The sequence below is a fragment of the Delphinus delphis genome, chromosome 1, assembly GCF_949987515.2.
Source record: "Delphinus delphis chromosome 1, mDelDel1.2, whole genome shotgun sequence".
Classification (NCBI taxonomy): domain Eukaryota; kingdom Metazoa; phylum Chordata; class Mammalia; order Artiodactyla; family Delphinidae; genus Delphinus; species Delphinus delphis.
This window is the reverse complement of record NC_082683.1, coordinates 130670331-130682712: the sequence shown is the minus strand read 5'-3', so window position 1 is coordinate 130682712 and position 12382 is coordinate 130670331. Positions and strand designations below refer to the sequence as shown.

Genomic DNA, 12382 nt, shown 5'->3' with positions numbered 1-12382 from the left:
AAATTCTCTAATATTGCATCTTTATGAAATGCCTTTGGATTTGATAGGTCTTTCCTAAGTTGAAGAGCCTTATTCATTCCTTATCCATAACCATCTGATTTCAGTTGCTGGAGAGACCATCCTGGTTGATGGAGACCGTGAGGAATTCCAGCTTGTTGACCTGCTTCCTAGGACCCACTATACCGTCACTATGTATGCCGCCAGTGGGCCTCTCACCAGTGGCACGATCAGCACCAACTTCTCTACCCGTGAGTACATGGTCAGCTACCTATCTAGTATCCTGAGAGGCTTTTATTGATCCTGAAAATGATCAGTTTCCATGTGCTCAACTAGATTATAGTCTATAGGTTTTGGACAATGCAGCTGTGACCTATCCTTATTTTAGTTAACTGCTGCCCAAATGCCAGTGAAAGTGAGTTGCAGCTCTCTTCCTGGGTCTGGCTGACAGCAGTACAACCAGGCCAACAGAGGCCAGTACTGAGAATGCATCTGGCCCGGAAAAATCTGATAGATATTAAAGAGCTTAATATTGGGGAGGGAGTTGCTGGGTATGGTCATGGCCAGGAGAACAGTAGACAAAGGTATAGATGTGGGAATGTTATATGTTCAAGAGTGAACTCACAGACATGCAGGTTTAACAAGGTCATGGTTTCAGACCTAGAGGGTCAGATCGGAAGATATCACATCTAGGCCCGGAGGGTCAGGTGAGGGAAGGGGGAATAGCTGGAGGAATGATCACGACATGACGATTACCTTCTGACCCAGGAGTGCCCTTTGGGCTCCTGTCCAAGCTAGAACTCGGGTTAGCATGTGAGCAGCCCAGAGACCACACAGGTAGACAGACTGATCTACGTGCCTGGAATCAAAGAGAAAGGAGACAGACGGGCAGGCACTACTGGCATTTTCTCCTCTCTTCAGTCCTGGACGCTCCTGCCAATCTGACAGCAAGTGAAGTCACCAGACAAAGTGCCCTGATCTCCTGGCAGCCTCCCAGAGCAGAGACTGAGAATTACATCTTGACCTACAAATCCACCGATGGAAGCCGCAAGGTGAGATTTTTCTGGAGAGGGGAAAGACCGTTGCTGTCCAGCAATCCGCAAGGGAACAAGCTAGGTTTGCCACTACGGATACCCAGCGTGCTATTGAGGAAAGAGCCCTCATCTGCAAGCCAGCGATCTGGGTGCTAGTGTTGCCTCCACTACTACTCTCCATACACGTTGAGGCAAAGCACTCAACCTCTCTGAGCCTCCGTTCCTTCTCTAGGTAATGGGGGCATCTACCCTGCAACTTCACTTAGTTGTGGTGATGCGACCAATATGACGACGCACCAGCTTCCAAGGCAATATAAGGACACAGTATTGGAACGGTTTTGCACTGACAGGGCCAAGCAACCATGAGCTGGATACCAAACTGGACAGTCTCCTATGCCTCTAGATAAGCATGATAAAGGCTACATCTATATGGCCCGAAGTAGAGATGACAAATTTCGGTTTTAGGTGACCAGTTGAAACAGTTCACCTAGAGCACTGGTTGTCAAGTTTTTGTTAACAGTGGAATCCTTTTTAAAAGTGAAATCATATTCAGAAGCCAAATACAGAGAATAGAGCTAGACTGTTGGATGTGGAAGAGGGAAGCCTAGGTTCCTGCATCTCAGGGCTCCAGGAGGCCCTGTGCAATCCGAAAACCACTGGGTTCAATAATGCCGGGCCTAAGTTTCTCCCAATGTGCATCCGTGAGATAGGAGCTGGCCTCAGTCTCACGTAGGAGCTGTTTTCCCTGCTTATTGGAACGGTTTCCTTCTTACATAATGTGGGATGGAGAGGATAAAAATGGCCACTGCAATACCGACCTTGGGGTCTGAACTTCCCTTCTCCACTGCCCTCCATGGTGACCCCTCTGCTCACCCCTTTCCACCTCCCTCCTCCGCTTATCCCACAGGAGCTGATTGTGGATGCGGAGGACACGTGGATCCGACTGGAGGGCCTGTCTGAGAGCACAGACTACACGGTGCTCCTGCAGGCAGCCCAGGACACCGAGCGGAGCAGCATCACCTCCACCGCCTTCACCACAGGTGAGAGATTTCCTGCTGCCCTGATGCCTTCTCCTCCCCTGGGTGGTGTCTGGCTCCTCGGCTGCCTCTGCTGAGACTTGGCCAGGGAGGAGCCCATCAGAGAAACTCAACTGCCTCTTCCGGCAAAGGAAAATAATTATTCCCTCCACTCCTGCCTTCCAAGGCCCTGCCAGGAACCTCTCACTACCAAGGCAACCACAGGAGCCAGCAGTGCAAAGTCCTGGTCCACCTGCACCAACTAAATGCACCAAGTAAGAGAGCAGGCTCCTGTTTAGATTTTCTGCAAGGGTCTTTCCAGCACAGTTTGTCCTTCCCTCCTTCCTTCCTCTGCTGCCTGTAATCAGATTCACCTAGTAAAAGTCACAGGAGTAAAGCCCCAATATTAAAATTGTGGTTCTTCTCCACACACAAAGCACTTTTGCATTTCTATGGTCTCAACTCATCCTTATAACAACTGGTGAGAAGGGCCTTATTATCCTCATTTCATCTCAGATGATGAAACTCAGGTGCATGGAGATCAAATAACTTACACGGTAGTAAGTGGCTGGGTCAGAACTTGAACCAAGGTCTTCTCCTTCTAAATCCAGCATTCTTCCTGCCTTCCCTCATTTAAGTATCAGCAGAAGATACTGGAAATGCCCTTAAGGGATAAGGTTGTCCTAATGTGTATAACAGGAAATTAACTAACACCTGACCTTTGAGAGCTACCTGACAGGTACTGCTGTTCTAACTGCATTACGTGTACTATTTAATTCTCATGATAGCCTGTGAGGTATGTTCTAGTATCCTTATTTACAGATGAGGAAATTGGGCCACAGAGAGGTGAGGTAACTCACCTAAGATCCCATAGCTCTCAAGTAGGAGACCTGGGATTGACCCCCAGTTGTTCTGCCTCTGGGGTCTGTGCTGTTAGCAACCCTTTCTAACACTTCCCACGGTACCTCTCTACAGTCTGTAATGTGGGACTGCCCAGTCCAGACCTTGAATTCTCTCCGCCTCCCATGTTCGGAGGGGGTTGGCTCTACACAGTGTGGGGCAAGTGTAGGCATGTTCCTTACCCCTAGACACACTTCTGCCTGCTGTCTTAGAGCACCAGGGTGATTGGATTCCTGTCCACACCCCAGAGCCCATCCTCCCATCACCAGAGAGAAGTGACAGAAATTCCCCCATCCCTACCCAGGTGCCTCCCCGCCTAGACTTGTTCTGAATAACAAAGCAGGACACTGGATCAAATACATTAAAACATCGCTAGTGATTCTTTAGGGTAGTGAGATTATGAGTGAGTCCCCTTTTTCTTTCTGTTTTATACTTTTCAATATCTTGCAAAGTGTCGACAATGAGCACATTAATCAGAAAAATAATTTTTAATTAAAAAATAAAAATAAACCTTGCTCACACAACTAAGAAATGAATCCAAGATGGGTCCTTGACAGGTGGAATTTGGAGGACACTTGATCTCTTTTATGGGCTGACGTCGGTTACGCTCACACTCCATGACCTTTCTAGGGGTATCTTATCTCAGAACCAAGGCAACACCCTCTTCTTGGTCAAGCTCTTCCCTGCACATTCACAGGTTAATTAAAGGGTCCTCTAGGCTTTCCTTTCCTAAGCCAACACTCTAAGACCCATGGATTGGAGCTTTTTCACTGAATTAAAATTTTCCTTCCCCTAAAACAAATACAGATGACAGAAACATAAACAGAGCCCCTGATCTGCATATTTATTAGGTCTAAACTAATCATTTCATTCCAAAAATGCATGGGTTTCAAGGCTTGCTCAGTGTAGTATGAGCTTTCAATTCCCATCCTGGTAACGCCACAGCTAGTGGTTGTGAGCAGGACGGCAATATGCCTGAGGTTTCTGCAGTATCTTGCAGTTGTGCCTTGCTCCAGGTCTGCCTGGGCTGTAAAATATGCCAGCTTCTGTGCCCACCGCTGGCCTCTCTTAGACGAAGCTGCCTCCAGCGGGTGTGCAATAGTTAGAATCCCAAATCCAGGTGGGGGCCCAGCAAGATCCAATAAACAGAGGGTTGACAGTTCGTGGAAATTTGGGGAAGAGCCCAGGGGAGTGGCTTTGTTCGGAGGACAGCACAGGGGGACCATCAGGATGTATTTAGATATTTCTTCGTTTGTTTGTATGAGACTTCAACTGACACTGGGCGACTGCAGCATGACCAATACCCCTCGGAAAGGAGAACACTGAAGAGCCCACTTGCCTGTACCCTCAATGTAAGTTACTGCCTGAGTTGCTCCAAGCAGTTTGGGGAATCAGTTGCCCCAAGCAGTTTGGGGAAGGACTTGCTACTACAACTACAGTGGTACATGGCAAAGATGGGTCCACGTTTAGAAGTTTTCACAGAGTTTTACTGCAAAGCTCAACTTTAAATCTCAATCACTGATGCATACCAAACCCTGCTGGCTTTGTCTTGGAAATTTATCAGAACCCCCTGAACTGACCAGTTACAGAATGAAAAGTTCACGGACAGAAGTAATGCATGTGACATCACCTTGCACAAAGCCTGGCACACAGCAGACATAATAAATGGTGGTTGAGTGGAATAGTTAAATCCCAGCTGCAGAGCACAGAAGAGGGGTTTCTGGCTAAAGAAAGCTCTAGGAGGAGAGGATTCTCAGTATCCTTCAAAGGGAAGACACAGGCAAAAAGCTACTGCCTGCAGAGTATGATGCCCAGCGTCCCTCTGATTGCAGGCTTTTTCTGCCACCCCACATGCAAATTTCCCTGAATAAATTACACAAAGCCTACAGAGTCATTTGCGTGTCAATATTAATGAGTCCTCATTGCCTGTGCCACGCCCTCCCCCTTTTCTACCCCCATCCTCCAATTGCCCCACCAAAAAAGCAAATTTTATTAAAGAAGAAGAGAGTACAAGGGTACCAGCTTCCTAAGTATGGGGGTGGATTTGTCCTCAAGAAGAGGATTGGGGTTTACTTGATAGGTGGCATGAGCTAGACTCCTTTACAAGGAGTCTGGGTAAAGAGAGGCCTCCGGCACCTGAGCGCCCAGGTGCTTCTCATCCCAGAACTCCCCTGTCTGCCCGTATATCTCCTGAGATGCCCCGAGAGTGGGCTTCCTCTGGGAAGAGAGGTTGGGGCAGCAGTGCCTCAGGTCTGATTCTGCTCTTCTCTGAACACCCCCAACACTCAGCACATCCCAAACCATCCTCTTCCTGCCCCTCCATCAGGACCAGCACTTATTCCCTTCACACCTCTGAAGCCACATAGTGTACCCTGCAAGCTCCATCTGCAGGATCCTGTCACTTGCTTAAAAGAGAGAGAGAGAGAGAGACAGAGAGAGAGAGAGAGAGGAAAAGAGAAAGAAACAAAAACAAAGAGCAGAGTATCTGCCCTTACTCGAAAGATTGGAGGCCTGCTGGCCTGAACCCCATGAATCACTCCTGCTGGGCAAGAGGGCTGAGGAACACCAGAGCATCCTATGTTATGGCAAACCAGGGCTGATGGATTTAGAGGCTAATTTCATTCTAATAACTGGCATCCTTTCTGACTTCACTGACAGTACCTGAGCTTTCCACTCATCAGCATCCTATTCTTAGGACAGGCTGATCTCAGCTGATCTTTCTAAGCATTTTTATGTTGTGTCTTAGGGAACAAAAGAGCTTAAAGCTGGACCCCAAAGTGGCCTCCAACCATTGACAAGCCCTCATCTTGTCCTGGGTGGGCCAAGTAAAGAGACTCATTTCAAGTAGATGCCTACTTAAGGGTCTAGAAAAAAGTTCAGATGTTACAAAAAATAAAATAAAAATAAAAGAGAGAGAGACAAAAGGGAAGAACTGGCTCCCACAAAACCTCAAAAAACTCCTTTGATCAAGATGTCTCCCCTTGTTGCATTCCTGCCATATAACATAAGCCCATTTCATTTTTTCCATCATGTTAATAGCTTCCTGTCCTCTTGTCTCTGCTGTTTGCACAAGACTCTGGGGGGAATTAAATACAAGTAGTATGGAAGAGAAAAAAAAATATGGACGCATTATTTATAATTTACTGTCGCCTGAAATTTCATTCAAGGTCTACTTGTCTTTTAGAAACATGAATATAAATGAGGAAACAAATATTCCCCACAGAGCAACAGGGACTTTGTGAAATGATCTTCTGAGAAGCCAATTTCGTTGTCTATTTTAATACTATAAGAAGCAAACAAGGCGCTCACTAAAGCTTGTCCTCCGAGACAGTGAACACAATAAAACTGGTTGTCTTGACCTTGAGGTCAAGCGAAGACAATCATTTTCGGAAGCCCCCAGAGATGGGTAATGAGAAGTTTTCTTTATTGCCTGTGCTTCCGTCCCTGCTCTTCCAAAGTCAGGCTGAGCTGCTCTCTGGGGCTTTTAAGGAAAACTCCGGGAGTGTACTCTAACACAAGCTTCAGTTTTTGAGGTTGTGAAAATTAAGGAAAATGGGCAAACCCTAGGTTCTGGAACAATAGGTGGTGGACCATGCAAGTCCACATAGTTATCAGTGGGCAAGGAAAGCCTGATGACCACTGTTCATTGCAATCTACTCCTCTATATGCCACACTTCCCCGCACCAGAGTAGGGAACTGAAGGGGCTTCTCTCCGCTCCACTACTTAGAAACAGCTCTGAGTAGAGCTGAGTAAACAGCTCTGAGTAAACTTCACTGAGACAAGCAAACCCCTAAAAGGAGAGGCCCACCTTCTCCTTTGTCCATCAGGGTTCCTGTGCTAGATAAGTATTAGCTATTATTATTTGAACTTTTGAAGTCTTTCTTAAAAAAATCTTTCCCTTGCCTGTAGGACACAAACATATTTTTCTATATATCCTTCTACTAACTTACTGGATTTATTTGTATATCTAGTCTATTTTGTACACAGTACTAAGTAGGGATACAGTGAGCCAATTTCCCCAGCATCTTCTACTGAATAGTCCATCTATTCTCCACTGATTTGTGGTGCTGTATTGTATATTAAATTCCCATATATACATGGCTCTGTCTCTGGACTCTGAACTCCTATTCTATTCCATGCTCTATTTATCTGTTCTTTTGCCAACAGTACATTGTGCTTTTTTTAGCCTCCCCCAACGTTTAATGTTTTTGACATCATATTCTACATCTTTTTGTTTTGTGTATCCCTTAACTACTTATTGTGAATATAGGTGACTTTACTACTTTTGTCTTTTAAACTTCCTACTAGCTTTATAAGTGGTTGATCTACTACCTTTACTGTATGTTTGCCTTTACCAGGGAGATTTTTCCTTTCGTAATTTTCATGTTTCTAATAATGGTCTTTTCCTTTCCACTTAAAGAAGTCTCTTAACATGTCCTGTAATGCCAGTTTAGTTGTGCTGAACTCTTTTAGCTTTTGTTTGTCCATAAAATTCTTGATCTCTCCTTCAAATCAGTAAGATAGGCCTGCTGGGTAGACTATGGTTGTAGGTTCTTTCCTTTTATCACTTTGAATATATCATGCTACACCCTCTGGCCTGAAAAGCTTCTACTGAAAAGTCAGCTGAAAGTCTCATGGGAGTCCCCTTGTATGAAACTAGTTGCTTTTCACTTGCTGCTTTTAAAATTCTTTCTCTTTAATTTTTGCCATTTGAATTATAAAGTGTCCTGATGTGGACCTTTGGGCTCATCTTGTTTGGGACCCTGTCCTTCCTGAACTTGGATGTCTCTTTCCTTTCCCAGGTTAGGAAAGTTTTCAGCTATTATTTCTTCAACTAAATTCTTTGCCCTCTTTTCTCTCTCTTCTCCTTCTGGGACCCCAATAACGTGAATGTTAGTACACTTAATGTCATTCCAGAGGTCTCTTTAACTATCCTCATTTTCTTAAGTTATTTTTCTTTTTTCTGTTCAGCTTGGGCAATTTCCACTACTCTGTCTTCCAGTTCTCTGATCTGTTCCTCTGTATCGTCTAATCCACTGTTGATTTCTTTTAGTTTTTGTGTTTTGTTTAATTCAGTTATTGTATTCTTTGGTTCTCTTTGGGTCTTCTTTATATTTTCTAACTCTTTGTCAAACTCCTCACTATATTCATTCATTCTTCTCCTGAGTTCAACCATCGTTATGATTGTTACCTTGAAGTCTACTGGGTAGATTGCTTATCTCCACTTTGTTTAGTTCTTTTGAGGTTTTGTCTTGTTCTTTCATTGGAACATATTCCTATGTCTTCTCATTTTGCCTCATTCTCTATTTTTATTTCTACATATTAAGTAGGTCAGTTATGTTTCCCCATCTCGGATTGGTAGCCTTATGTAGGAGACGTCCTATGGGGCCCAGCAGCACACTGCTCTCTGGTCACCAGAGCTATATACTCTAGAAGTTCCCCCTACGTGGGCTGTGTGGGCCCTTCTGTTGTGGCAGGGCTGACTATTGTGGGTGTGCTCGTAGGTGGGACTGGCCTCTGGCCTGGCTGGCTGCCTGGCCCTGACCCATGTGGCGGTTGCTGGCCCATGGTGGACAGGGCCAGGTTCTGGCGAGGCTAGCTGTGTAGTCCAGGGGATCCAAGGCTAGTGCCAGACCACTAGTGGGAAGGTAAGCCCCTGGTGCTAATAGGCTAGAAGGAGGATCCCAAAGTGGCACTTGCCAGCACCAGTGTCCTTGCTGTAGGACAAGCTCCCCAAAATGCCTGCCACCAACATCTATGTCCCCAGGGGGCATCCCAGTTGCCTCCTGCCTCTTTGGGAGGCTCTCCAAGAAAAGCAAGTGGGTCTGATCCAGGCTTCGTTCAAATTCCTGCCTCTGCACTGGGACTCACTTGCCACTATCTCCCCCCCATCGCAGACCCTGGCCTCAACTAGGATGGTCAGGAAAGGCCTCTCTTTGAGCTGAGACATTTCAGCCAGGAGTTGCAAGATGAGAGTGAATCACACAAGAAAAGCATTCCAAGCCTAGAGAAGAGTAATTACTACAACTCGAGGGAGGAATAACTTTGCCATGTTCAACAGATTAAAAGAAAGCCAGGAAACTGGTTCAAGATGGCGGAGTAGAAGGACGTGCTCTCAGTCCCTCTTGCGAGAGCAGTGAAATCACAACTAACTGCTGAACAATCATCTACAGGAAGACACTGGAACTCACCACAAAAGATACTCCACATCCAAAGACAAAGGAGAAGCCACAATGAGATGGTAGGAGGGGTGCAATCACAATAAAATCAAATCCCATAACTGCTGGGTGGGTGACTCACAAACTGGAGAACAATTTTACCACAGAAGTCCACCCACTGGATTGAAGGTTCTGAGCCCCACGTCAGGCTTCCCAATCTTGGGTTCTGGCAATGGGAGGAGGAATTCCCAGAGAACCAGACTTTGAAGGCTAGCGGGATTTGCTTGCATGACTTAGACTGGACCAGGGGAAACAAAGACTCCACTCCTGGAGGGCACACTCAAAGTACTGTGCACATCAGGACCAAGGGGGAAGGAGCAGTGACCCCATAGGAGACTGAACCATATCTACCAACTAGTGTTGGAGGGTCTCCTGCAGAAGCAGGGGGTGGCTGTGGCTCACCACAGGGACAAGGACACTGGCAGCAGAAGCTCTGGGAAGAACTCCTTGGCATGAGCCCTCCTGGAGTCCGCCATTAGTCCCACCAAAGAGCCTGTAGCTTCCAGTGGTGGGTCGCCTCAGGCCAAACAACCAACAGGGAGGGAACTCAGCCCCACCCATCAGCAGACAAGCAGATTAAAGTTTTACTGAGTTCTGCCCACCACAGCAACAGCCAGCTCTACCCACCACCAGTCCCTCCCATCAGGAAGCTTGCATAAGCCTCTTAAATAGCCTCATCCACCAGAGGGCAGACAGCAGAAGCAAGAAGAACTACAATTCTGCAGTCTGTGGAATGAAAGCCACATTCACAGAAATATAGACAAGACGAAAAGGCAGAGGACGATGTACTAGATGAAGGAGCAAGATAAAACCCCAGAAAAAAAGAACTAAATGAAGTGGAGGTAGGCAGCCTTCCAGAAAATGAATTCAGAATAATGATAGTGAAGATGATCCAGGACATCGGAAAAAGAATGGAGGCAAAGATCGAGAAGATGCAAGAAATGTTTAACAAAGACCTAGAAGAATTAAAGAAGAAACACCTAGAAGAATTAAACAACAAACAAACAGAGATGAACAATACAATAAATTAAATGAAAAATACACTAGAAGGAATCAATAGCAGAATAACTGAGGCAGAAGAACAGATAAATGACCTAGAAGACAGACTGATGGAATTCACTGCAGCAGAACAAAATAAAGAAAACAGAATGAAAAGAAGTGAAGACAGCATAAGAGACCTCTGGGACAACATTAAACGCACCAACATTCGCATTACAGGTGTCCCAGAAGGAGAAGAGAGAGGGAAAGGACCCAAGAAAATATTTGAAGAGATTATAGTTGAAAACTTCCCTAACATGGGAAAGGAAATAGCCACCCAAGTCCAGGAAGCACAGAGAGTCCCAGGCGGGATAAACCCAAGGAGAAACATGCCGAGACACATAGTAATCAAATTGAACAAAATTAAAGACAAAGAAAAATTATTAAAAACAACAAGGGAAAAACAACAAATAACATACAAAAGAACTCCCATAATGTTGACAGCTGATTTCTCAGCAGAAACTCTCCAAGACAGAAGGGAGTGGCACAATATATTTAAAGTGATGAAAGGGAAGAAGCTACAATCAAAATTACTCTACCTGGCAAGGATCTCATTCAGATTTGATGGAGAAATCAAAAGCTTTACAGACAAGCAAAAGCTAAGACAATTCAGCACCACCAAACCAGCTCTATGACAAATGCTAAAGGAACTTCTCTAAGTGGGAAACACAAGAGAAGAAAAGGACCTACAAAAACAAACCCAAAACAATTAAGAAAATGGTAATAGGAACATACATACTGATAATTACCTTAAATGTGAATGCATTAAATGTTCCAACCAAATGACACAATAGACCAGATAGATTTAATTGATATTTATAGGACATTCCATCCAAAAACAGCAGATTACACTTTCGTCTCAAGTGCACATGGAACATTCTCCAGGATAGATCACATATTGGATCACAAATCAAGCCTTGGTAAAATTAAGAAATTTGAAATCATATCAAGGATCTTTTCCAACCACAACGCTATGAGATTAGAAGTAAATTACAGGGAAAAATACTTAAAAAACACAAACATATGGAGGCTAAACAATACATTACTAAATAACCAAGAGACCACTGAAGAAATCAAAGAGGAAATCAAAACATACCTAGAGACTAAGCCCGTGCACCACAACTACTGAGCCTGCGCTCTACAGCCTGTAAGCCACAACTACTGAGCCCGTGCGCCTAGAGCCCATGCTCCGCCACAAGAGAAGCCACGGCAATGAGAAGCTTGCGCACAGCAACAAAGACCCAACGCAGCCAAATGACAATGAAAACACAATGATCCAAAACCTATGGGATGCAGCAAAAGCAGTTCAAAGGGGAAGGTTATAGCAATACAATCCTACCTCAAGAAACACCTCAAATAAACCATCTAACCTTACACCTAAGAAACTAGGGAAAGAAGAACAAACAAAACCCAAAGTTAGTAGAAGGAAAGAAATCATAAAGATCAGAGCAGAAATAAATGAAATAGAAACAAAGAAAACAATAGTAAAGATCAATAAAACTAAAAGCTGGTTCTTTGAGAAGATAAACAAAATTGATAAACCATTAGGCAGACTCATCAAGAAAAAGAGGGAGAGGACTCAAATCAATAAAATTAGAAATGAAAAGGGAGAAGGTACAACGGACACCACAGAAATACAAAACATCATAAGAGACTACTACAAGCAACTCTATGTCAATAAAATGGACACCTGGAAGAAATGGACAAATTCTTAGAAAGGTATAACCTTCCAAGACTGAACCAGGAAAAAATAGAAAATATGAACAGAACAATCACAAGTAATGAAATTGAAACTGTGATTAAAAATCTTCTAACATGGGCTTCCCTGGTGACCCAGTGGTTAAGAATCTGCCTGCCAATGCAGGGGACACGGGTTCAAACCCTGGTCTGGGAAGATCCCACATGCCGCGGAGCAACTTAGCCCATGCACCACAACCACTGAGCCTGCGCTCTAGAGCCTGTGAGCCACAACTACTGAGCCTGTGCACCTAGAGCCCATGCTCCGCCACAAGAGAAGCCACGGCAATGAGAAGCCTGCGCACAGCAACAAAGACCTAACGCAGCCAAAAACAAATAAAAATGAATAAATTTAAAAAAATCTTCCAACAAAGAAAAGTCCAGGACCAGATGGCTTCACAGGTGAATTCTATCAAACATTTAGAGAAGAGCTAACACCCA

General features: G+C 44.7%; 1 protein-coding gene across 1 annotated transcript in view; it reads left to right on the top strand.

The window, feature by feature from the left end:
- The window catches only part of TNR (tenascin R), an 83376-nt gene that overhangs the window by 49622 nt on the left and 21372 nt on the right, over positions 1-12382 (top strand). Inside the window, exons 14-16 of the mRNA XM_060009700.1 lie at positions 105-248; positions 919-1049; positions 1939-2071. Of these exons, the coding sequence (XP_059865683.1) occupies positions 105-248; positions 919-1049; positions 1939-2071 (408 nt within the window). The remainder of the gene's footprint in view (positions 1-104; positions 249-918; positions 1050-1938; positions 2072-12382) is intronic.